The sequence below is a fragment of the Pyrgilauda ruficollis genome, unplaced genomic scaffold, assembly GCF_017590135.1.
Source record: "Pyrgilauda ruficollis isolate IOZ18807 unplaced genomic scaffold, ASM1759013v1 scaffold3, whole genome shotgun sequence".
Lineage (NCBI taxonomy): Eukaryota > Metazoa > Chordata > Aves > Passeriformes > Passeridae > Pyrgilauda > Pyrgilauda ruficollis.
Window position 1 is genome coordinate 6,970,603 of NW_024524377.1, and position 22,794 is coordinate 6,993,396.

Below are 22,794 nucleotides of genomic sequence, written 5' to 3' on the forward strand. Positions count from 1 at the left end.
ACCAGGCAGGGTGTGGGACAACTGTCAGCACTGCCAGTGGAAAAAAGATTCTTTTTCCTGAATCTCAGAGTTTCAAAGACAGCTAACATCACTCAAAAACCTGCTTCAGTACAGGTAATTTAAGCTTGAACGTATCCTTTGAACTTCTCTGCATGTTTGTCTTTGATAAAATGGCAGAAGCCTACCATGTAGGCATTTGGTGTGATTAAAAGCTCGTTGGAGCAGTTTTGGCAGAAGGGGTTGGGGAATGCTGCTCGGGCAGCATTTGACATGCCATGCATGTTTTGCCAATGTCTTGTAGGTGATTGGGAGGAGGGAGAAGTGATAAACACCATTTGCTTTCAGTTCAAGCATCTTTGCCCTTGAAGAAACCCAGCCAAAAATCACCCCAACTAGGGAAATGTGGATACAAAATCAAGTAGGAGATTTGATTTCATTTGTCAGATGAATTATTTTATCCCTTTCCCACTCAAAACAGAGAAATGTGCTTAATTATGTCCTTAAGAGCATAAAGCTGTGATAGCTCAGATACTTTTTGACAGCATATTACAGTGCACAGCCTTGCAAATTTCAGTACACAGAGGGACTGTAGACTCTAAAGAGATTTTTGGTAGCCACTGTGGTATTGTTTTTCACCAGATAGTTTCTACTGTCCAGTTCAACTGACCTTCAGATGTCTCAAGACTTTCATTTCTTCCCTTCTAATACAGGCTGGTCAAGTCTCAGAGGTACAGACACAATAGGGATGAGCTATCTTAGTGAAGTTTTTTTGATCACCCTTGGAATATGTTGTAATAGCTTTGATACCATTTCAAAATATGATGCAAATATCCAAATTGAACCATCATTGTTTCCAAGGTCTCCACCGTTAAAAGAGGCAAAGGTAAAAACCTGTCTGAGCCTGCCAGTCACTGGAGCAATGGATATGAGGAGGATATGAGAGGAAACTGGAGCTCAGCTGTGACTTATGTTTTCAGTGTCCATCATCCATTCATCCATCACCACAACAGAAAGGCTTTGAACCTTGATAAATTCTAGGGATTAATTAAGTTTGCATTTCAAACCCATGGAAGCTGGCATGTAACCTTCATCATGTAAAATTCACTGTCCTCCCAGCTTCTGCAGCAGAAAAATAAAGAACATAAAAAAAAACCCACCAGCCTGACTTAGCCTGAAACATTCTGGAGAGCCACATGGAAAATGGAAGGTCACATTTAAGGTAGAACTAGAAGCAGGTGTGGAAAGAAACACAAATTACTGTGGGCAGAAACTCAAGGAAGAGCATAATATTTTGGCCCATTTTGCTTTGCAAAATAACCGTGGTGCTGCACAGCATATACACGAACAGACGTGCTCCAAGAACCGCTGATCCACAGCCAAGCCCCGCTTTGCACATGGACACAGGACTGCCAGCTCAGTGCACGGGACTCAGCCACGTGTGTCTGAGCGTGGAGGCACCCTCAGGTGCACAGGGCTAAAGCACACTCGACCTTTGGAGGGTTCCTCTCCTGTGCTCTGCTGGGCTGGACCTCACCATCTGCATCTCTTGAGTCAAGCCGCTTCCCCCGTTACTGGCTGAGGTGCTGAGATGCTGTCGCCAGTGCTTGCTTAAATGCCACTGCCTCCACTTTCTCTGAACTTCCAGCTGAACCTAGGTAGAAAGGTCACAAAATACTTAGTTCAGCTGGTTTATGTTGGAACCCTGCGCTGCAGAGAGCAGCGTAACAGGAAAATGAGAGTGGGTTACCTTTGCCAAGGCTTGGGTTTATTTATTTAAACCCCAGTTTAAGGGGTTGAGGTAGGGCCTGTTTCTTGACACTTCTAGTGATACTGTTGTTGCAGCTGCACAACTTGCTATTTAATTGCAGGTGAAACTGGTCACGGAATCTAGCTGGCCTTAGGAAGGGTTTGGTTTAGATTTTTCCAGAATTTAAATTTTAGATATAAAACCGGGATATTTTGGCACTCAAAAAGGCAGATTTTCTTTTCAAAACCATTTTTTCTGAACCCTCTTGACAGATCAGTCAGAGTATTTCAAAACCCTCCTTTATTTCAAAGTGACTTTTTCTTAGGCACTGGCTTGCTTTTTTTCCCCCTTCCAATTTGCTTGAGATCTTCCAGGTTTGTGTGTTTCCCCTCACCTCTACCAGCAGCAGCATTTCAGAGTGCAAGTTCTAGCCCAGAAGCCTGGGAGTTGTCATGCAACTACGAAGGAAACGATCCCTCTACCAAAAGCTTTACCTTATGAGAATCCTAATAAACTTGGACTGGGTATAGCTTTTGATAAATTCCCTCCTAAGGATTGAGTAAATAAAGCAGCCATGGATGGGGTGGCAGATAATGGTGTCATAAGTCAGAACCAGTGGGCTGTCAGTGTGACTGTGAGAGGGATGGTGCTCCCACCCTCAGTTCCCAGACAGTAATAATGTTATCTGATTTATGAAAGGGTTGCAGTAGTTGAGAGGTGAAGTTTGCATCTGGCATACAATTACCTAGGCTTGCCTGGTCTAGGAGGAATTTCAAGAGTGATGTTAGGTAGCTGGGAAGAAAACCCTCAGACAAAAGGTGTAATTCATTGGGGGATGTATCCCACTGATTAACGAGGCATGCTTCAGCAATAAAAAAGAATGTTATACACACGTAACTCACCTCACCATTAAGAAAACAATAAAGTACAGCCACAACAAAGCCCTAAAAGATAAAAGAACCATGGTCACAGGATTGCAGTTTCAGCTTTTGAATGGGGATGAGGCATCTCAAGGGAAATCAGACAGCTTGGCTTTGCCATTGGAAACTCAAGTCTGTTGTAGAGTTCTATGTTCTACCTCTTTTTCTTATTTTAAAGAAATAATAGCTTGTCAAATATTACCTGGAATGATCCAAGAGCCAATTCAAAAAACAGCTGAATTTCCATTGTACCACTGCTTGCATCCTCAGGGAAAAAAGCAAAGATGATATAGTGGACCCCAAAGAGAGGGATGAGGAGGAGTGTTGATTTTGCAAGTCTCCTGAGAATGAAAACAGAGGGAAAAGCTGGTGTAGAAGGAGCAAGAGATGTTCAGGTGACCTTGAATGTCTTATAAGGGATGTAAGGGACATACTTGTATTGGTTGAAATCACTGCTCCGTTTTTCAGGAGATCTGAGCTTCCTCATCAGAATTCTTAAAATGTTGACAAAGAGAATGAAATTAATCTGGAAAAAACCAAAACCAAAGAAAACAAAGTAAGAATGCAAAAGCAGCCCACCAAACTACAAACAACAACCCACCAGTATCCAAGTATGTGACTGGCAGGTATCAGCAGAGCCACTTTGGGGGGTTTGGACCGAGCAGAAAGAACAGAGGGGTCGGGGCTGGCCTGCCTGTGTTGCCATTCCGTTCTCTGTTCCTGCTTCTCCAGCCTGCTTGGCCACCCTGGGCTTGGATGCTGGCTGCTTTCCCTGCTGGTTTGCTGCAGCTTTAGTTATGGAGATGGTCAGGGCTTGTTATCCAGGCAAATCACCAAAGGGCAGGGAAACCAGGAGCATCGGCTCTGGCTGTGGGGCTCTGACAGCCTCTGCAAAGTCTGGCCCCACTTTGGATGCCAGCAAAGGGGCAGCGCTGGAGCCATCACTTGCTGACTGGGACTACAAATGCTCTTTGTTCCCTGCTAAAAACACTCCGTGTGGTTTGGGATCACGAGGCAAAGTAGTTAAAAGTGGGGAGAGGAGAGAGTCGACTCTGGAGTTCTTCCTTTTGCATTTTCCCCCCTCTCGAAGGGTGGATATCAGATAAAAATGCTGATCTGCTCAGTTTGGGTGCAGATGAAGCAATAGCTGTTTCTGCTCGTTTGACCCTCAGGCAAAGAGTGGGAGTTGCAGGGGAGGTAGAGCCGCCTGAGCGTGTCTGTCTGTCTGTCTGTCCCGCGGCCAGAGCCTTGCACCCCGTGGGGAGCGACCTCGGGCTGATCTGCCCTTGGCTTGCACAGCCTGCAGAGCTGCGCCCCTTCTGCTGCACCCTGCACCCCTCCTGCAGCATCCTCAGCACCCTGGCCGTGGCTGGCCCTTAACCCTTCCCTGAGCCGGGAAACACCATCGCGGAGGTGCATCCTCTTCATGGTGGGTTAAACGTGCAGCAGGGCTCGGGGGTGGTGGGTCTCCCTAAAAGAACCGGGTCTCCTGGAGATGGGACAGACACAGCAAGTCCCTGAGTTCTTTAAAGTTATCGGATGGAAGGGGAGCAGCTGTGGCCGCTGAGGGGGTCTGGAGAGGGCTGGAAGTTTGGGGAAGATGGGGAGGGAGGAGGAAAGGAGTAGAGCTGGGGGAAGTTAGAGCATAAAGGCAAGAAATATTTCAGGGGTGGTGGGGAGCAAAGGAGGTTCAGGTCTGGGTGTTCTGGGATTTTTAACCCATTAGGCCAGGGAAGAGCCGTGTAGGCTGAGCAGGACTTTTCGCTGATAAAAACCACAGGGAAAGGGGGAGCGGCGGGATTCCTGCCCGGAGGAATTGCCCGCGGGCAGCGCAGCAATGAGCGAGAGCCTGGGAACACAAAGGTGTTTATCGGTGCTGATTTTCTGCCTTTTCAACTGCTGAAGACTGTGAGGAATACAGAGATTAGATCTGGGTTTTAAGATCTGGCTGTTTGTTTGGTTTTGGGCTTGAGTAAAGCCTCCCTTGAGGAAAACCTGCAGAGTCATGCAGGCGGCTTCTGCCTTCAGTAGCTAAACAAGAGAGGATCAGCACTCTGAGGACACTTGGAAGGCGATAGTGGATGGGGGCCGCCAAAAGATAAACTAAGATTGTGCTTTTTGTCTTGCCTGGGGCTCGTTGGCTTTTATATATTGCTGAGTGGCTTCTAGCATGAGGGTAGTTTCATAAAGAAAAATAAATGCCATGACCTCGGTAAGTTGATCCTAAATCACTTGTGCGGTTGGCTGCTTGTCTTGTGGGGATGCAGTATTGCTCACTGGTCAATAGGAGCAGAACTTTAACCCACCATCTCTGCTGCCTGGGTTTCTGAGAAGTGTGCAAGTGTTGCAGTTTGTGTTTTGCAAACAAAATGGTTCTTACTGGAAAAGTGAAAACCTCAACCAGCCCTTGGGATTTCGTTTGGAGTGTCAGCAGGTTACTTGAGAATAACCAGCAGTTCACATTTCTGGGCTAGGGTTTCAGGCAGGTCATTGCAGCATGGTCTGACCCAGAGCATCTTCATCGGACAGAACAATTATCCCAAGCAGCAGCTCCAGCCCCCTGGTACCTAAGGCTCTGAAGGAGAGTACCAGCAAATGCTCAAAACACAGATGCTGAGTATTACACACACCAAACTGCTCTTATCATCATTACTGCCTTGCACTGGGCAGGCTCACACTGAGTTTCAATGATGCCTGTGCCTTAATTCACTGAGCAGTGCCTCAGTGCTGTCCACTAACATGCGGTGCATGCAGCCTGTGAACTGTTTTTATTCCTGAAAACAAAAGCCAGTGGTCATGTAAGGCAAGTTGGTTTTGGCTTTGCTGAGAGAGGCATTGACCAGCAGACACAAAAGTAATTGTACTGAAATGTACAGCCACTCATTTCTCCTCCAGAGCTTTCCTTGAAACAGTCCAAAACAAGCTTCCACAAAACAGCCAATTTCATCTGAAATCAACAGGATGTGGAAACCTGATCTTCTTCAGGCTCTTGCTTCTTGGGAGGACACTCTAGCTTTCCTTGTGAACTTAGCTTTGGGGCATTAGTTACTGACTAAGTCCTGCTGAGCAGAAGTTGCTTAAGCAGTAACTCATGGGTCACACCAGTTCAGACACATGCCTAAGATCAGTTCATTAACACACTTCTAAAGCATGTTGAGTAGATGAGCTGTGACTTCACAGTATTTGAAAATACAGATTGAACCTGCTTGTTCCAGAAAAGACTTACAAATATAGACACAACTATGGGGCCTCTAATGATCCACCAGATATTGGCATCAGTGTTAATGTCCCAACACCTGTAAAAATAGAAGGTGCAGTCAGTTATCAAAACATTGGTATCTTTTCAAACAGGTTTAGTCTGTTTAACACCTTAGATAGGCCCCTATTCTCTTTTCTACAAAACTAATTTTCTGTTCTCACTGAGTGGTACAATGTGTCTGACAGAAAACTGCCCACCTGCACTGGATAGAGACAAGTCCTTCCCTTAAAGTACAAATGCTGTTCAAAATTTTGAAAGGGAGGAGAAAGAAACAAACTTTCACTGTTCAGAAAGTTAAAGACAGATACTGAAAACATGTGGTCTGAATTCATAGCTGAAGGCTACCTCCTACCCTTGAAAATGCTCAAATGGAATTGGAAGCCTTTTCTGGTGTTGCTCAGCTGTGCCTCTACTCACAGCCACACTAGGATTCACAGCAGGATGTTGGTTGATTTACTTGCTCCCAGCAATTAGAAATGAGCAGGACCCCATGGAACAGCCTGCACAGGGGCTGCATGCTCCCCCTGGCATGCCAGCTTCCCCCACTCCACGCCACTTACCCAATATTTTCATGGAGCTGCCGAGCAGTCGCCCATGCTGCCACAAACACCATTGGGGCACCTGCAATTGGAAAAACCAGTTACTCCTTCACAAGTCCATGCCAAAGGCAGAAAAAACCCAGTTCTCACTGAAGGGAGAGCCAGTACCCCATCCGAGGGCGATGAACCACCAGAGGAACTTCCTTTCCGAGAAGAAGGAAATCACCAGGAGAGTGTGGAGGTACAGTCCTTCCACAAGGAGCCAGCTGTAGTTAGACATGATGCAATACTGAAAGAAGACCATGGTGAGCTTACAGCCAGCCTGAGGAAAGAGAGGATAATTAGCTCCTGCCTGGGTTTGTTCCTACCTTCTAGCAGAGACAGTGAGCCGTAAATTAATCTTGGCAAATAGAGATTTTATAGCAATTAGGGGACTAAATGGGTGTCCTCGAGACAGAGGTTCACATGACAAGAAAGCAGAGCTGGCACTCCTAAATGCATTAATCAACTGCCTCACTAGAAGAACTGAATGTGTCATGGACACTTGGATTCAGGTTACTGTCTCAGGGGAATTTCGTAATTACTACCTTCCTAGTAGGAGTAACACAAATATCACCTTAGAGAAGCATATGTCAATCCTTTTTTCCCAAGAAAAGCAGATGATAAAGACAAATTGAAATGTCCTCAAAATGTTATTTTTCTGCGACAAATATCCAGCAAAACCAGTGGGATAAAACAAAACAAGGCTATTTTTGATCCTCTCCCTAGTTCTTGTCTTTTAGTTTAAAGCAGTGACCATCATCTCCAGTGTAGCTTACCCCTCCTCACACCCAAATTTTCAAAATAGTTTGCTGCCAATAAAAACAAAAAGGCAAAAAACATTTCAAAACTGGGAGGTCCCAGTCTGTCTGAGTGCAAGCTCTTATCTTACTATCAGGTCTCACACTGCAGTGTAAATCAGCAATATTTAATGTGTTCTCAGAGATGGGGCAGAGCATACCTCTCTTCTCCCATAACCCCTCATGATGAACATAAATCTGGGATGGAGATTTCCTTCCCTGTACACTAAATCCTGCTAGGATCCTGCTGGGAAATTGAGGGTGGAGCAAGCTGATGAGCAGAGGGTTACCGTGTATGCCCCACAGTAATTTGTGTCCTCAGAGGAAAACAAGACAGCATCCTTGATGAAGTTGGATGAGGCTCGCAAAATGAACGATGTGAAGAGATGCATGTGGATGTAGTTCCTTGTGCAGCGAAGCCTTCTGCAAAAACAAAAGAGAGAGAGAGAGAAATCCAGTGAAGTGACATTCCTCACCAATGTAAGGAACCTGTGGCTGTAAACAACAGGTTTCAATCCTTAGTAGTGATAAATGGACAAATGAAGAACAATGTAGTTCTGTCTGTGAAATGAAGACTGATGCATTTCCCAAAAGGGATATCCTAGAGAAGACCTTAAAAAGCTACAGTCATATCTGCTCCACTCAGGTACTAAAGCTGAATATTGCCAGGAAAATTGTGATTTCATGCCAATATGCTTGTTCTAGCATCCCTCCCTCCCTCCCTCCTTTCTGTAGTAACATGAACCCAAGGTGTTTATTCACACCCGGATGAATTTATTTATTCTGCCAGCACACTGCACTTGTGCCTGCAGTGTTTTCTGTATTAAATCTTCACATAGTCTGTGTCCAGAGGCCGTGCAGCCTGAATATAAATTTGCAAAGTAGTTGGGTTTCCTTTTGCCCAGAGGTGCCGCCCTGACATTTACTGTAAGGGAAATTAATTTCACTGAATAAGCAGCACAGTACAAATTCCAGGTTACAGGGATGAGTGAAGATAAGCTGCATGTCAGATTGCTAATAGAAACTTTACTACAAGTCAGTGCAGTGACGCTTAGAACAAAGTTTCAGCCACAGTCTCAAGTGGGGAAAAGAGCAGCAGGGGGAAAGACACTCTGCCCAAGGGACACTGAAATCACGGGAAGACCTCAACAGGGAGTTGGTGCAAATGCCATTTGCAACATGCATCCAGCTGTGATTTGGAAAGAAAAGGAGAGCAAAATATAAAGAGCAGCCCTGACATTTTCTGGGAGACAAGATTCAGACAGACATTTTGTCACTGATTTCTGTAAAGGTTTTCAGATATACTTCAATTTTTAGCTTGCCCAGAAAGTCAATAGAAGGATTTGTGTCAGCTGAGATGACCAGAAGTCCTGACCAAACACAAACCAGAGATGCTTCTCCTCACCTGAAGGAGGCCAGGACCACCAAGGCTATCATCAATGTCACAAGGGAGGTGCAGTATCCGATGGTGTACATGGTCTTCAGGGTCATGAAATAGGAACGCTGCAGGGGAACATATAATCACATCTTTACCTTGTCTGCCTGGTAGAGATCAGCCCACAACAAAAGAAAGATTCGTCCTCCTATTTAATGAATAAATTTTCTTGTAAAATCAGCTACTGAAATTTCACCCTGAGCAACCACTTGCAGGAAGTATTCATGCTGAAAACCACCAATAGCAATAACCCCACCTGGGTTAAATCACAACATCAATCAGTCTCTCCCAAAAGTGTTTCTCCTCAGGGCCCCAGAGCAGCAGATCTGTGGTCAGGGGCACTCAGACTCACCCTAGCCTCGTTGGTGGTGTCGTTGACATTGTAGCCACAAGCAATGTCAGGTCTCGGGTACGGCTCTGACCAGCCCTCACTTGTACAGTTTCGGTACACAAAACCTGTGCGGTAACAATCAAAAAGACACAATGGGGTATGACCATTTCCAGTTTTAGCTTTGCTGTCCTCGGGGTTCAGTCACCATGTAGGGTTGCTCCAAGAGCCAGGAGAGTGTGTTGCCCCAGGCAGTGCACTCTGCATAGCTGGAGGCAAAATGCAGCTGAGCTGATTCTGTTGATACTTGCCAGTGTACTTGTGTGGGTCATAATATTGTTTGCCCACTCAGGGATGACTGTGATGGATGTGTTTTTATTAATTGCAACATAAATAATACTGCTCAGTACATCTGGTGTTTCTTGGCCACTATTCCAAGATCAGCAAACACATGATTTGTTCAGCCACAGATTCAAGCTCCATGCAAACCTGATACTCTGCTGAATGCTCCCACCTCCTTACTGTGGTTTGTCATGCTCCAAATAGAACACAAAACTGTAGATGGTCACAGATTTTCAGTAAGATTTAAACTGATGCTAAAAGTCTTTTTCCCACACTGGGCATTATTTTACACGGTTGATTTCCTTGCTAACTTGCAAATTAAAGGTTAGGAAGAAATTCTCCTCACTTAAGCTCAACTTCTGGAAAGCTGAGTGCTCAAGTCCAACTGTGTCTCTTGGGACTGTCTTTGGAGAAAAATATACACGGTTAGGAAGAAATTCTCCTCACTTAAGCTCAACTTCTGGAAAGCTGAGTACTCAAGTCCAACTGTGTCCCTTGGGGGGTCTTTGGAGAAAAATATACATTTGCAGAATTCAACTCACTTTTTGGACTGGTATCCACAGAGGACAGCTTGTCTGACCCTTTTCTGCTGTGATGTCTGACTTTTAGACTCCTAATGCTGAGTGAGATGAATGCCCAGCAAGCTGCACATGGCTGAATGGGATGGTTTGAACTTGTCCACATTAATGTTTGGCTCTAAAGTGGAAGTGGGAAATCCTGCCCAAAGCCACTTACAATGTCACTGGAAGAAAGTGGCCCTAGCAGGCATGTTTGTTATGTACTGAAGAGAAACTTTTACAAAGAAGTAAAACAACTTCCCTCTGTCCTAATCACATTGATCTCTCTGGTAAGAATCATACTTCAGAAACATGGAGTGAAATCCTGGCTTTGTTGCAGTGATGGCAATGCTAGGAGGTATTTAAAGGGGACATGAAACCAGCGGTCCTTCCTAGTACAAGCCTTGCCAGAGGGCACCATAAAAGTCCATTTTTCCCCCACACATTTAGGCATGAGGACTTTAGGGTGTCTGGCCCTTTCAAAACATCCCTGCAGTGCTGAGGGAAGTGAGCGAGATGCACATCCAGCAGTGTATGGTGATGGTTTATCCTCTTTGGAGCCCTGCTGGAATTGTCAGGACAGAGCCAGGGCTCCTGCTACCTCTGGGCTAATGCTGGTGACCTGACAGCATGTCTGCACTTGATCTGAACTCACCTCTGTAAACCTGCAAGGCACAGCAAACAGGCTTAGAACCCTGAGTGGAAAGAGCTCTGGGTGTGTCCTTATCAGACTATTATTCTGATGCTTTTTTGAACATCTTGTTCCAGCGTAGCATCTTTGAAAGGGCCAGGCTTGCTTTATAAGGTTTTTTATGTTTTGCCGCAGTGCAGCAACAACAGGAAAGAGTCAGCTCTCCCAAAATGTTCTCCCCAGCCTGTCTTGGCACCCAGCAAGGGGGTGGTGTGGTGGCAGGTTCTCTACTTCAGCGTCAGCTATTAAGACACACTTACTTAACTTGGAGCTAAGCACTGTGCTTGTAAACATGCCTGTGACTGTTTTGTGCTCGAGGCTGTCAAAGCAGATCAGACAAGAGGAGGTGAAGTTCTGTGCTGGTGTGCACATACTATTGCATTACATGCAAAGCACAGGAGATTGTGCCAGGCACATCATATGGATGGGCACAAGGAAAATTGTACCAATGCTCCTGAGCTATGGGTGACACACAGGCTGGGGAAGCTGCAGCATGCCCCACTCGGAGCAGACTGGGAGTCTGCAGTCTAAGGATTTGGCTTGGTGTTTACTGGTGCTATGGAATTGCCTAGGAAAAAAGGAACTCTGACTAAAGGGAGGGCTGTGGCACTGGAGCCACCTGATGTGGCCTTTGCCTCTGAATCCTCAGCATTGTCATACCTTTCTTCATTCCTTGCCTAAGGCACCATGCTCAGTTCTGTTACTTGGTTCCAGATAATTTTGTTTCTTTAGTCTGCTATGTTGAAAGGGACCAGAAAGTCTGGGCTGCAAATTCAAGTCTAGAAGTGAGCACAGAGACCAGGGTTTGGGCAGAGCTCAGAGCCATCCACATGGCTTAACATATGGGCCTTTGGCATTTGTGGCTGCCCATCTGCTTTGTAAGTGGTGAGGAGAGAAAACCTTTGCTTTTCTTTTGAAGCGAGCACATCTTTGTTTTTCTTTTTCAAAATTGTTTCAAACAGGGCAAAGACTGTAGCAGTAAATAAACTCTGGAGTCACAAGCCAACCACAGTATAAACCCAAAGAAGGTGGCCATGAGAATGAGGTTAAACTATTGCTGACTTTGACCCAAAATGCCAGACGCAGAGACTGAAATAATGTGCTAATGATGATGGACCAGGTCTTGGGGTTCTGTTTTGAACACTGTCACTCTGATTACTGTTATCAGCTTCTCGATAAGGAGGGCGACTGAAGTTTAAGTTGACTACCTCCAAGATAAGAGAGTGAACATCTCAGATGTAATTATGACCTTTGGATGTACAAATTCCTGCTTTCCTCCCCGGTGAGAAGGCCAGAGGCAGGGAGCAGTTCCCTCTAGTGGCTGGACCAGCAGGGATTTTAATTCCTGCATTTGAGGGCCGGGATCACTGTGCTGAAGAAGTAGATGCCAGACGCACGGTTTCTTCAGCGATCTAAGCCTTTGTGTAGTTTATCCTTTGGCTTTAAACCAGCTTAAAGGGCTCAAAGGGCAGATAATGTTCGTGTGTACAGTAAGTAGCAAGGTTTTTATTTTAATCTGAGTGGCTCATGTCTGATTTCATTTAAAGAGCACTAAGTGCTTCTCCTTTGAGTTATGTAATCTTTATTAGACAATCTAATACTTTGTCTCCCTTCATAAAATGAATCTGTCTGCTTTTCTGTAAGTACTGGACCTCATTAATCTGTGCCCTATAACTGAAGAATGCAAAACCCTCTTCCCATTTGAATCATTAACTCCCTAAAGAGAAACGTAAACACATTTCTTAGGCATTACTGAAAAGCAGAAATGAACAGAAAGCAGGCTTACTTAATACATGATTACTGTAGTCTACTGGGAGTAAATTGCACTTCATTTCTAGCTTAGATAACCCAGAAAAAAATAATTTCTTTAGCTCACCTCTCTTTGAGTGAATTGTTTGGTCAGCCATAAATCCTGAATTTCCATGAGATTTTGTCACTTGTATGGATACTGTCACAGACAAAAGAGAAATCCCCAGAGCAGATTTCCTCTTAATGAAGGCAAAAAGGGGGATCTTCTCTGCCTGCCTAGCTGGATGTTTTTGCCAAAACTCGTGTGAACCTAATGCTGTGTGAAGTTTTGTCTCCATCAAGCTCCTCTGGGACCAGCCACTGGCTCTAGGAGTTATTAAAAGGGAAAGACAGAAATAAACACAGAACCTGAGTGGAGAAAACCCTTTTCCTTAAGAAACCATGCTAAAACTCTGCTTTTCAGGATAACATTTAATTCCTGCATTTTTTTTCCATCTGGCTAGAAAACACATACACTTAAAAGATCTTGCTACTTTAATTCCAGGCTTTTCCATGTTCAGCTCAGAGGTGGAAACAGATCTGCTAAGTAACTATTGTTCTTTAAAAGAAGGAGGGAAAAATACTCATTTCAAGTTCAGACCTGAGAGTGGCACCTTTGTAAAGAAATAAAAAATAAAGTGTTTAATAAATAAGTGTTTTTTAAAAATACCTGGGTGAGAAAAGCATCATTTTAGGATTACCTTTTTTCCCAGTCAGCATCTGAAAGAATTCAGGGCAGTGAGCATTGACAGTCTGTCCCACAGTGGATGAAGGCCAGCAGCTCATGTTGTCCCACATTCCAGCACATCTGCCTGGGGGGGCAACAAGGAAATACCATACAGCATCTCCCAGTGACATAACACCATGAAACTTCTTCCAACAATGAAACACTGGGAGATATCTCCAAGCAGCACAACACCATCCAACATCTCCCACGGACCAAGGCAGCTACAGGAACAAAGATGCTCAGTGCTCTGAAAAGCAAGCTGGGTGAGACAGAGCAAGTCTGCTGAGACTTGGATAGGACAGAGCAGATCCTGATTGCTTCAAACCAGCCTCAGCAAGCTCCCAGACCTGTCCCATTCTTGTCATTGATCCCCTTGGTCTCTACTAGGCACACAAAGCACAATTAGAGTAATTCTGAACTTCACATCAGGCCTTTTGCTACCTGTTTGCTGGTAACTACTGAATGGCCCTGGAAAGATGAAGGAAATCAGATGGGAATTTTTAAACTTATTTTCAGTCTTTCTAAAGCTTTCACCTTGAGTCATCCTAATGTTTTCCTTACATAATATTTTTGTAAATATAAAAAAATGCAACTAGATGACCCTGCTCGAGCAGGGAGGTTTGACCAGATGCTCCATTGGTCCCTTCCAGCCTCACCCATTCTGTGATTGTGTGACTAGGAGTTTAAAATGCTTCAGGATGATACTTAAACCACAGATCACTTAAATCACAGACTATTCTGAGTTGTAAGGGACCCACAAAGAGAGTACAATTCTAAGTGAATGGCCCATTTGGGGATCACACCCACAACATAGACATTATCAGCACTATGCTAATCTCATCATGCTGGGGAAGGGATAGAGATGAACAGCATCAATGTCTTCCTTTTATCACCATAAACACTCCTCTCTTTCACTGTGCTCAGGCTGCAATGAAGTGAAAAATGACAACAGATCACTCACTGAGCGTGGCTGCTCAGACTCACCCCATTTCAGTTAGGTGCAAGGGCTGGTTATTTTAAGGATGGGCTTGTCATTGTCCCCTCTCACAGTCAGGGAGGGAGGGAGACTTTTCCAGCTGCACCCTTGACTGTTTTGCCTTCGGGCAGGGCTGGTAGAGATGCATCAGGGAGCTCATCTGGTGGCCAATGGAGCAGAGTATGATGGTGATCTCTACTTAGACATGTTGCTTAGGTGCTGGATGCTGGCATGGATTAATTTTGGCCTGAGGTGCAGAATGTTAATGGAGAAGACCTCCATTTGATGCTCTTTGTACCAAAGAGAAACTGCAATCCTACCATTTCTTATTTTGCTCTTCTCCAGATACAGGCTGAAATCATTCAGATTCATTCCCTTTTGCCTCCACTCCCTGTCAATGGTTTTAGCACAGCCTTCTTTGCAGTTTCTGCAACAAAACAGGGGGAAAAAGGCCACTGGGGAGTGTCAGGACTCCCCTGTGCCTGCTGTATCCGGACGTGTGCCCTGCCCTGCATGCTCCCTGAAAGCTGAGGGGAGGAAGTGCTGACCAAGCACTCTCCTCAAACACTTCATGCTTTATAAGGCCAGCCTCCATTAGCCTGACAAAAATGTTTACATTTCTAGAAATGTATTGATTTCCTTCTGTGCGACAGGCCTAGTGCCTGAAAATGCAGAGCTGCTCACAGCCAGGGTGGCACCTCAGCCTGGTGTCCTCCCTGTGCCAATGTTTATAAGTCTTGGAAAGGATTTACTTCAAAGCAAAAGTTTAAAGGCAAGCAAAACTTCACCTTGGGTGATATTTATGACTTAACATGCTGCATTGTTTGGTTTATCAAATGGTCATGCCAACACCACAGGCATAAAACCCCAAAATCAGATCCAATGCACAGAAAAACCTGGCAAAATTATGATGTTGGGTGGTTTCCATGAAGGAAGAGAAAACAAAAACCAGCCGAGCTATTTCTACTGCAGGTGGGCTTCTTGCCCCTCCTCATGGCTAAACACCCGCGTCTCCCACCCCCAGCTAGACAAAGAGCCTCAGGGTGGAGACAAAGCACAGCAACATCTCCCTCACACAGCCCTGTGCTCTTTGGGATCTCTCTCCAGCAGCACTCAGAGCATTCTCCCAGCAGCAATACACGGTGTCACCATGATCAGGGGTTCCAGGTCTCCAGTAGCTTCCCTGCCATGCTCCTTGCTCCCAAGAGAATTTCCTTGTCTTCACTCATGCACTAAAAAGAGCGTAACTGTGACTTGGGTTATGTTAATATTACACTGCTCGCTTTCCCAAGCTAATGTTATCATAAGGGCAGAGTCCCTTTTCCTTTTTACTGCTGGAGGATAAGAAACACTCACTGCTCAGGTACTTGGTGCCTAATTCCAAAGCAATGAATTCCTTTGTTTGTGCCATCTTCACAGAGATGTGAGCACTGCAGCAGAGATGGCATGGTGGGAGCTTGTTCCCTGCTTTGTCCTTTTTCCTGCCTGTGCCAGTCAAAGCTTCTGGGGCAGGTGCAGGAAGGAGGTGTGGAAGGTGGCCCACACCCTGCAAAGCCACCTTTGTTCCTCCCTGCATGACCCACCAAGGGTATGCACAATTCCTCAGCTTTGTTTCTCTCTTCTTCAAACTGAAATCCTTGTATGGGGTTTTCTCCACATGGACTTCAGGCATGCAGACCCCTTAAAGGCTGGAGGCATTTTCAGGTGTGTTATTCCCCAGATCTGCCTTGTGGAGTACCTGGAAGCTGCCATAAGGTATCCTGTCACTGCCATGTGGCTGTACTGCCCTGAAGCTGTGATCACACCCATCAGTCTGCAAGGGACAGGGATAAAACAGTAACAGAGAAAAATGCAAGGCATCCTAAGAAACCAGGAAATAGATCTTCCCTCTGAGTTCTGTTCTTGGGCCAGGTCATAGTGAGACTGTTCTGCGTCTCCAACACTCTCTGTTAGAGAGGAAGGCTTTGAAACTAAGCAAACACCTTAACTCCAGCTCCACATGGTAGCGTATCTGTGGCCAGGATAGCCTGCACACAGCACATCTATGGGAGCTCCTTCCCTTCTCGTGCTGGTAAGAACCTTGCCCATATTAGAGTGCACAAAAGTCACCCGGAATCAGTTCAGTCTGTGAGATGCTGTGAATGACACAGCCCCATCCTTAGTGGTGATGGTTGGTCACACACTAAAAATAGTCACATGTGTTGCCTACACCCAATGTTCTCTCTGAGATGCTGACCCAGCAGCTGCATGGGGGAAATAACACACAGTTCACAGGCAAGGTTTAATAATCTCTTGCACGTGACCCCAGTTGCTCAGCTGTGAAAGCAAAGCTGTCTACATGATGAGGACTCAGTACCACAACTTTCCCAGGCCAAAAAGCTCCTTTGTATGATGATAAATCCTCGCTGAAATTCAAGAACTCTTGTGAGGTGACAGTAACTTGGAACAAGGAGGAAGCAATGAAGACCTTCAAGTCACGTGATTTAAATGTTGGCTGCTGGTCTTCATTGATTTTTAAGGTAAATATAGTTAAGTAAATTTGCAGTTGCTGGGGCGACTTTTAAAATTATCCTTTTCCAAGAAGACATGATTGCAATTTGCAAGATTTTGTTGCTGGTGTGTTCCCTAGTTGTGAGGATTGCAGTCAAGCAACTGGGTTAGAAGGTTTCCACAACTCTTCCTGTCACAGCAAGGTCAAAATCCCACTGTCAAAGACTTGTAACAGATCTTACCTGTTTTTCTGCTCCTAAAGGAGAGATGTATTCTAAGTGCATACCTCCTACGGGAAGGGATGCTGGGGTGTCTGAGTTTGAGGCACCCAGTTCATGTGAGAGCAGCTTTTATCATGTGCATTTGTGCAGCCTTTACCTGAGCTCAGGAGCAGATAATTTTCAGTCGTTCTGTTCCTTGCCTCCAGGGACAGAGTCTCCACACACTTTTCTTCCTCCCTTTTCAGGACGCTCAGAAGGTCACAGACAGGTGGAATAGCTTTGATCTACAAATTTCAAAAGCAGTGGAATCACTTTTCCTCTTAAAACTTATAAAATCTCAACAGAATCTATCCTTTTTATGCTCATATTACCCATGTAAATCTATCACTTGATTGTGGGCAATATTTTCTTGAAATGCAGACAGTTTTCCCAGCTAAGTCTGCATTTTTGTAGTAGCAGCAGGCAAGCACAGACTGAGTTTATGTCTTCTCCCTTTTGCTGACATTACTGACATTGAGAAAAATGTGTTATTCTGCTAAATTAAGTACATGAACAGGATGCTCTTCCAAAAGACTGCAGAAACATCCAGGACACTGCTGGAGTCTCCTAGAGTAACAGAGAATCAATCACTCACCCATGGCTGTGTTAAATCATACACCTGGCAGGTCATTTTCCTGGGCACAAGTGATCCAAATATGCCCACTGGTTGCAGACCACCCAAGCCTGTTTCCCTGCTACCATCTGGTAGCTGCAGGAGCCCACCTGAAAGCAGAATCTCACCCAGATTTTCATGAGAACCTAGATGTGAATTTGTCCTAAGGTCATTTTCTCATCTTCCCAGCCAGCTTTCTCATAAAACCATGTGGAAATGTTAATATTCACTCAATCCTGATGTAGCAATTAAATGTGTGTTTATGTTTTATGCAGCTGGACCAAAATCAGTGAAAAAACCAAACATTTACGGACCATTAAAATGACAAATATTGAAAATAATTACAGAATTATTTGCAGGACAAGGGCTTTACAGTTATGTTGTTCAGAAAAAAAGTATTTTTACCCTTTGCAGGGTAAAAGTTATTTTTACCAATGTCTATTATTTTTGACATAAGAAACCTGAATATAAGTGGCTGCCCATTATAATGAATTAGATAATTTCTCTCTAATGGATAAACACAAAATCTCTATAAATTCTCACCATGGAACCTTTATGTACATATATAAAAATGCATATGTATGTACACACATAATGAAGAGATTAGAAGCCAGTCATCAGGCTCTATTAGTTGAAAAATATCAGATAGAATTTGTTTATGTTCTTTGTTCAAGAAAGTTAACCCAGTAGCATCACATTACTGCTCAACCTAATAAATCTTGTAGGATTGCTGATCACTTTCAGATTAGATTTGGGAGAAAGAACAATCTCTGAAAACCTTGTAATGAGAACTATTACTTTTCTACAATTAAATTTTAGCATACCAGACATTAAAGACCATATTTCCACTGTGTTGGCTGGAAATTTTTTGAGTACTGTATTTCTGAACAAAGTTTGATGTTTTCAGCAGTGTATCATACCTCATCTAATTGGTTTAGTGTGTAAACTTGTGTTTAATTTCAGTATCCTTCTCCCTTGCCTTTGTGTGTCATGAAATAAATGAACTAGAAATCACCTGGTTTTGCACAATGTAATAAATTTTCTGGAATCACACATGCAAAGACTTTATATGAAAGAAACTCTCTTCTGATGCCAGGATTTGGATGACGAGCGTTTGAAATGGCCAACATAACCAGTCTGAGTTGTTAAGATGATACTGAACATACGTAAAAATAAATGCTAGGAAACATGTTAACAATGATCTCAGAAACAGGGGAATACTCCATCTTAAAAAAGCCTCTACATTGTGTGGGCACTGTTTTCCTCTAAGAAATGTGGGTCCTAAGAAAGTTTTTGTTTTACAAAGGTTTAAATTCTGTGTTATTTCTTTATGGCTAGAGTGAGGCCACACAGTTTTAGCACACCCAGTTGGGAAGATCTTCCTGTTGATCTGATACAGCATTACTTTCTTACACTAAATGTGTTGTTCAAGTAGTGCCTTACAATTACTGTTTTATCCCACAAAGTGATGTTCACCCTACTCTTCTAATCAGCTGGATACCACTTCCTGGGAACAGATGTGCAACTAACAGGATTTTAAGCCCAGGGAAAGCCGAGAGCTTCCAGGTGTGGGTTTTAAAGAACCTTGTTTTCTACCAACCCTGTCCCTGAGCCAGTCTGTGCCAACACAGGCATCCGAGGGAGCAGGCTGGGTGTGAGCGCTGGGATGTTTGCGGAGCGAGGCGAAATCCGCTTCCCATGGCGCGGCCGGATAACCCCACTCTGCCACCAGCTGTGCTCAGTCTCACTCGTGTTTACCATCCACAAGTGGGAGCAAACAGCCTGCCCCTGCTGCTTGAGAACAAGGAGCAAAAGGGGCTCCTCTACGTGCTGTTTCTATGTCTATTCCTAAACAGTTCCCTGAAACAGTTGTGATCTCCTCGACACTTCACCAGCTACTAAAAGGATAATTAACGCTATCCCAACTGAATCCAGGACAGAGAGAAAGACATCCTCATGTTTTGTTTAAAGACAAGATACCAATCCCATTCCAAACAGAGATAACTGTTATAAATAGATCTCCAGAATGGGAAAAATGCTGCAATATTGATAGCAACAGCCAATACAGTTTTTAAAGTGTGAAATGAGTGGATCTAAACATTATCCAGAATTCAAAGCCATTTCTTTTTAAAATAAGTGGATTTAGTGTAATGAGAGGATTTAAGGAGCAAAAGATGCCTGGCAAAATCAAGACAGGTATTTTGAAAGATTAGAAGAACCAATAGAAATAGATGCTCTTGGGGACACCCTGAGCAATGACATCAATTTACAGAGTCCTTTAGGTAGTACTAAGAATAAGAAACCAAAATTACAAGAAAACCATCACAGTCACATTTTTTATTGCAGACAATCAAAAGGCAAAAGGTTTGAAGATTGCATTCACTCTGCAATTAAAATGTCTAGGCAGAGCTCAGGTTTTCTCACAGCTGGAGCCAAATTCCCTACTGGGACAAATAACTTGATTTTTCCATTTGTTGCAATGAAACAGTGATTGATCCTTTCCTAACTTCTCACACCCAAGCTAGACACATTTCACCCCTTGTTTTATATGCATTCAAAATTTGAATAACCTGAGCAACACCTGCAGATGACAGCCCAGGTTCCACTCTCCTTTCTGACTGATCCAAGCACCTGGAGCTCAGCAGTGACAATCTGCCACATAAATCTCAGTAAAGTGATAAAGCTAAAAAAAAATAAGACAAACGTTGTGGTATAAACATCACTTCACATTCCTTCAATGAGTCCTGGGAGGCACTGCTAGTTGTGGGCATTGCCCCTTAAGGGATTGATTGCTGGTGTAAATCAGTAAAGCTTCTCTGAATTGAGGTAAATTTTTTCTCCTTCATCACAGCACCTGCTGTGTTTGTCAAAGTGGGTTAGTAACACTTCTGTCTTTATAAAGGTGGGGAAACTGAGGCATCCAGCATCTAGTCATCTGGCCACTGTTAATTAGTGCAGGAAGCAGCAGAAGCAAGAAGAAAATTTAAAAATCTCAGGTTCTACACAGATATTTTTAAACAGAGACACCACAACTTCATGGAATAGAGGTGCTCAGCATTACTCAGATAACATGTGATTCCATGCAAACGCGAATAAATAGATCTGAGCACCTACCGGGACAGTTGAAATCCAGAAGATCACCCAGATGGTCCACATAGTCAATCACAGTCTGTTTTCTTCATCCCTCATGCATCGCAGGTCAGCAGGCTGTTTGTATGCTCTCCAGCGTGGCTCCTAGCTCTTTTCACTTCATCCTTTTCCCTCCTTGCCTTTTTCCCTTCCCAGTTTTGACCATCCTTAGCCAATGTTTCTCTCCAGCTGCTGAGCTCTAGACAGCATCAACAGTGACAGGACCCCCCCTCCCTTCCACCCTGCAACTCTTCTCCTCCTCTGCAGAAGCGCCCTGTCCCAAGAATTACAGCCCCTCTCTTGAGCATGTTCCTACTGTTGTCTGCCTCCCTTCCTGGCTATTATTCACTGTTATCGATGGGTGTCGCTGGGCAATGATCATTCCTCATGCTCCCACGATAAGGGACCAAGCAGGACTCCCCTGTAAGATGTCAGCTCCACAATGGCAGGAGCAAACAATCAAGGGGAAGTAGAGCCCTGGAATAAGTGCTCTGCTGAGAAACCGAGTTGGAGGAATGTGCTTCAGGCTGCCTGCACTGCTTCGGCTCTTGATAGCTCTGCACATGCTTCCCACAGGGAGCACACATCCCTGAGAGGCAGAAATCAGGAAGCTGGCAGAGTCTGCTGCAGGTGAGCCAGCTGCCTGCATGTCCCACCAAGCCCAGCTGAGCACAGCTGTCAGACCCAAAGACAACTTCTAGTCTGGGATAAACAGGGAATCTGCTCTTCCCTTCCAGAGAGGACTCCAAGTACTCCCTAGATTTCATCCTCTTATCCAGCATCTGAAGAAACAGCCAGTCTGCATTTCATCCAAATGCTATAGGCTGCAAAGTGTCATTGCATTTGGATCCCACTGGTACCTTGTTGCTGGATTGTAGATTTCAGACATCTGGGATTTCCCAAAGACAGTTCCTTGGCAGTCCCCTCGCCTGTCAGCAGAGCACTCTTTGGTGTTCCTGGTTTTGTTTCTGAGGCAAAACTATTGTAAAGGGGCTGTGTGCTTAGCTGGGTGTGAGCTCCCAGCTGCCAAGGCAAGCACTCCAAGCCCGTGATGGTCACATTCACTTCTAGCACAAGCTGAATACAGCTTCAAAAAAGAGCCAAAGTTTGCACTGTAGACCAGTGCTCTTTCTCAAAGCATGGCAGTCCTCATCTTGTCTCAAAATATCTTTTACCACCTATTCCAATTTTCCATCATCAGACAGGTCAAATTTAATGAATGTCTGCCCAGAACACAGATGAGCTCCAGGTTTACCAGTAAAGTCAATGACTAGGAAAAAATATATGGCTAATTGCCTGTGCACTGAAAATCCTGCAATTGGATTAAACAAGTTATCCACTGAGCAGCACAATGAAGGAATTTGGGTTGCCTAGCAAGTGCTGCCCTTTCCATGCCCACCCTGACTCCAGCTCACCTCTATATGTGCTCATGAAGATCACTGAGTTGCAATGCTCCCTCTTTCCCTGCACACCACCCTCATTTCTCCCCACAGTCCCAGAGCAGCAGTCAGGCAAGCGGCAGCATTTGCTTAACCCCACACTGGCTCTGTCCTGCTCATCCAGCACACTCACACAGCATCCTTTCCCCCTCAAATGGCAAATGCTTCAGTCTTCCTTGCCCCAGTCCACACTAAACTTGTAGTGATTTTCATTTCTTGAAGACATCTGCTTCCCCACAGAGTTTGGTTGAAAATATCAAAGGGTTAAACAAACTGTTGAGAGGGGGTCTGAGAGGCAGACAGACAATGGTCGCTGTAGTAGTCTGAAGAAACCACACTGACAACACTGCATCATCTCGGTGAGGCGCCAAGTCCTTCTCTCTCTTCCTTTGGCTGAAGGAATATTTTATTATTCCATTCATATTGCAGCATCTTCCCCTGAAAGCCAGCACTCTTTCTTGCATTTATGTAATTGAGAGAGCTTTGCTTCTGAATGTACTTTGGAGTGTGGCGCTTCTTCCAAAACAGGCCCAGGAGTCTGGAGAGTCAAGGCTGGATTTAAATGCCAACGGTGTGGATTAATATTTTGTGATCCTCCCATTTTATTCACATGCAGGCTGTTTGAAAGATGGATGCAAAATAAAACCTGGGAGATTCTCACCTGTGCAAACCATTGTTTTACTCACAGCAGATGTCAGCCCAGCGGGACAGACAG

General features: G+C 44.5%; 1 protein-coding gene across 1 annotated transcript; it reads right to left on the reverse strand.

The window, feature by feature from the left end:
• Window positions 1–1,457: 1,457 nt before the first annotated feature.
• SCTR (secretin receptor) lies at window positions 1,458–20,700 on the reverse strand. The gene is given in 13 exon segments (XM_041473154.1): window positions 1,458–1,651; window positions 2,650–2,691; window positions 2,870–3,008; window positions 3,102–3,193; window positions 5,894–5,963; window positions 6,487–6,547; window positions 6,634–6,787; window positions 7,595–7,727; window positions 8,710–8,807; window positions 9,092–9,195; window positions 13,147–13,257; window positions 17,017–17,143; window positions 20,626–20,700. Coding segments are annotated over 13 exon segments (1,383 nt in total). The 3' UTR covers window positions 1,458–1,474.
• Window positions 20,701–22,794: the final 2,094 nt, after the last annotated feature.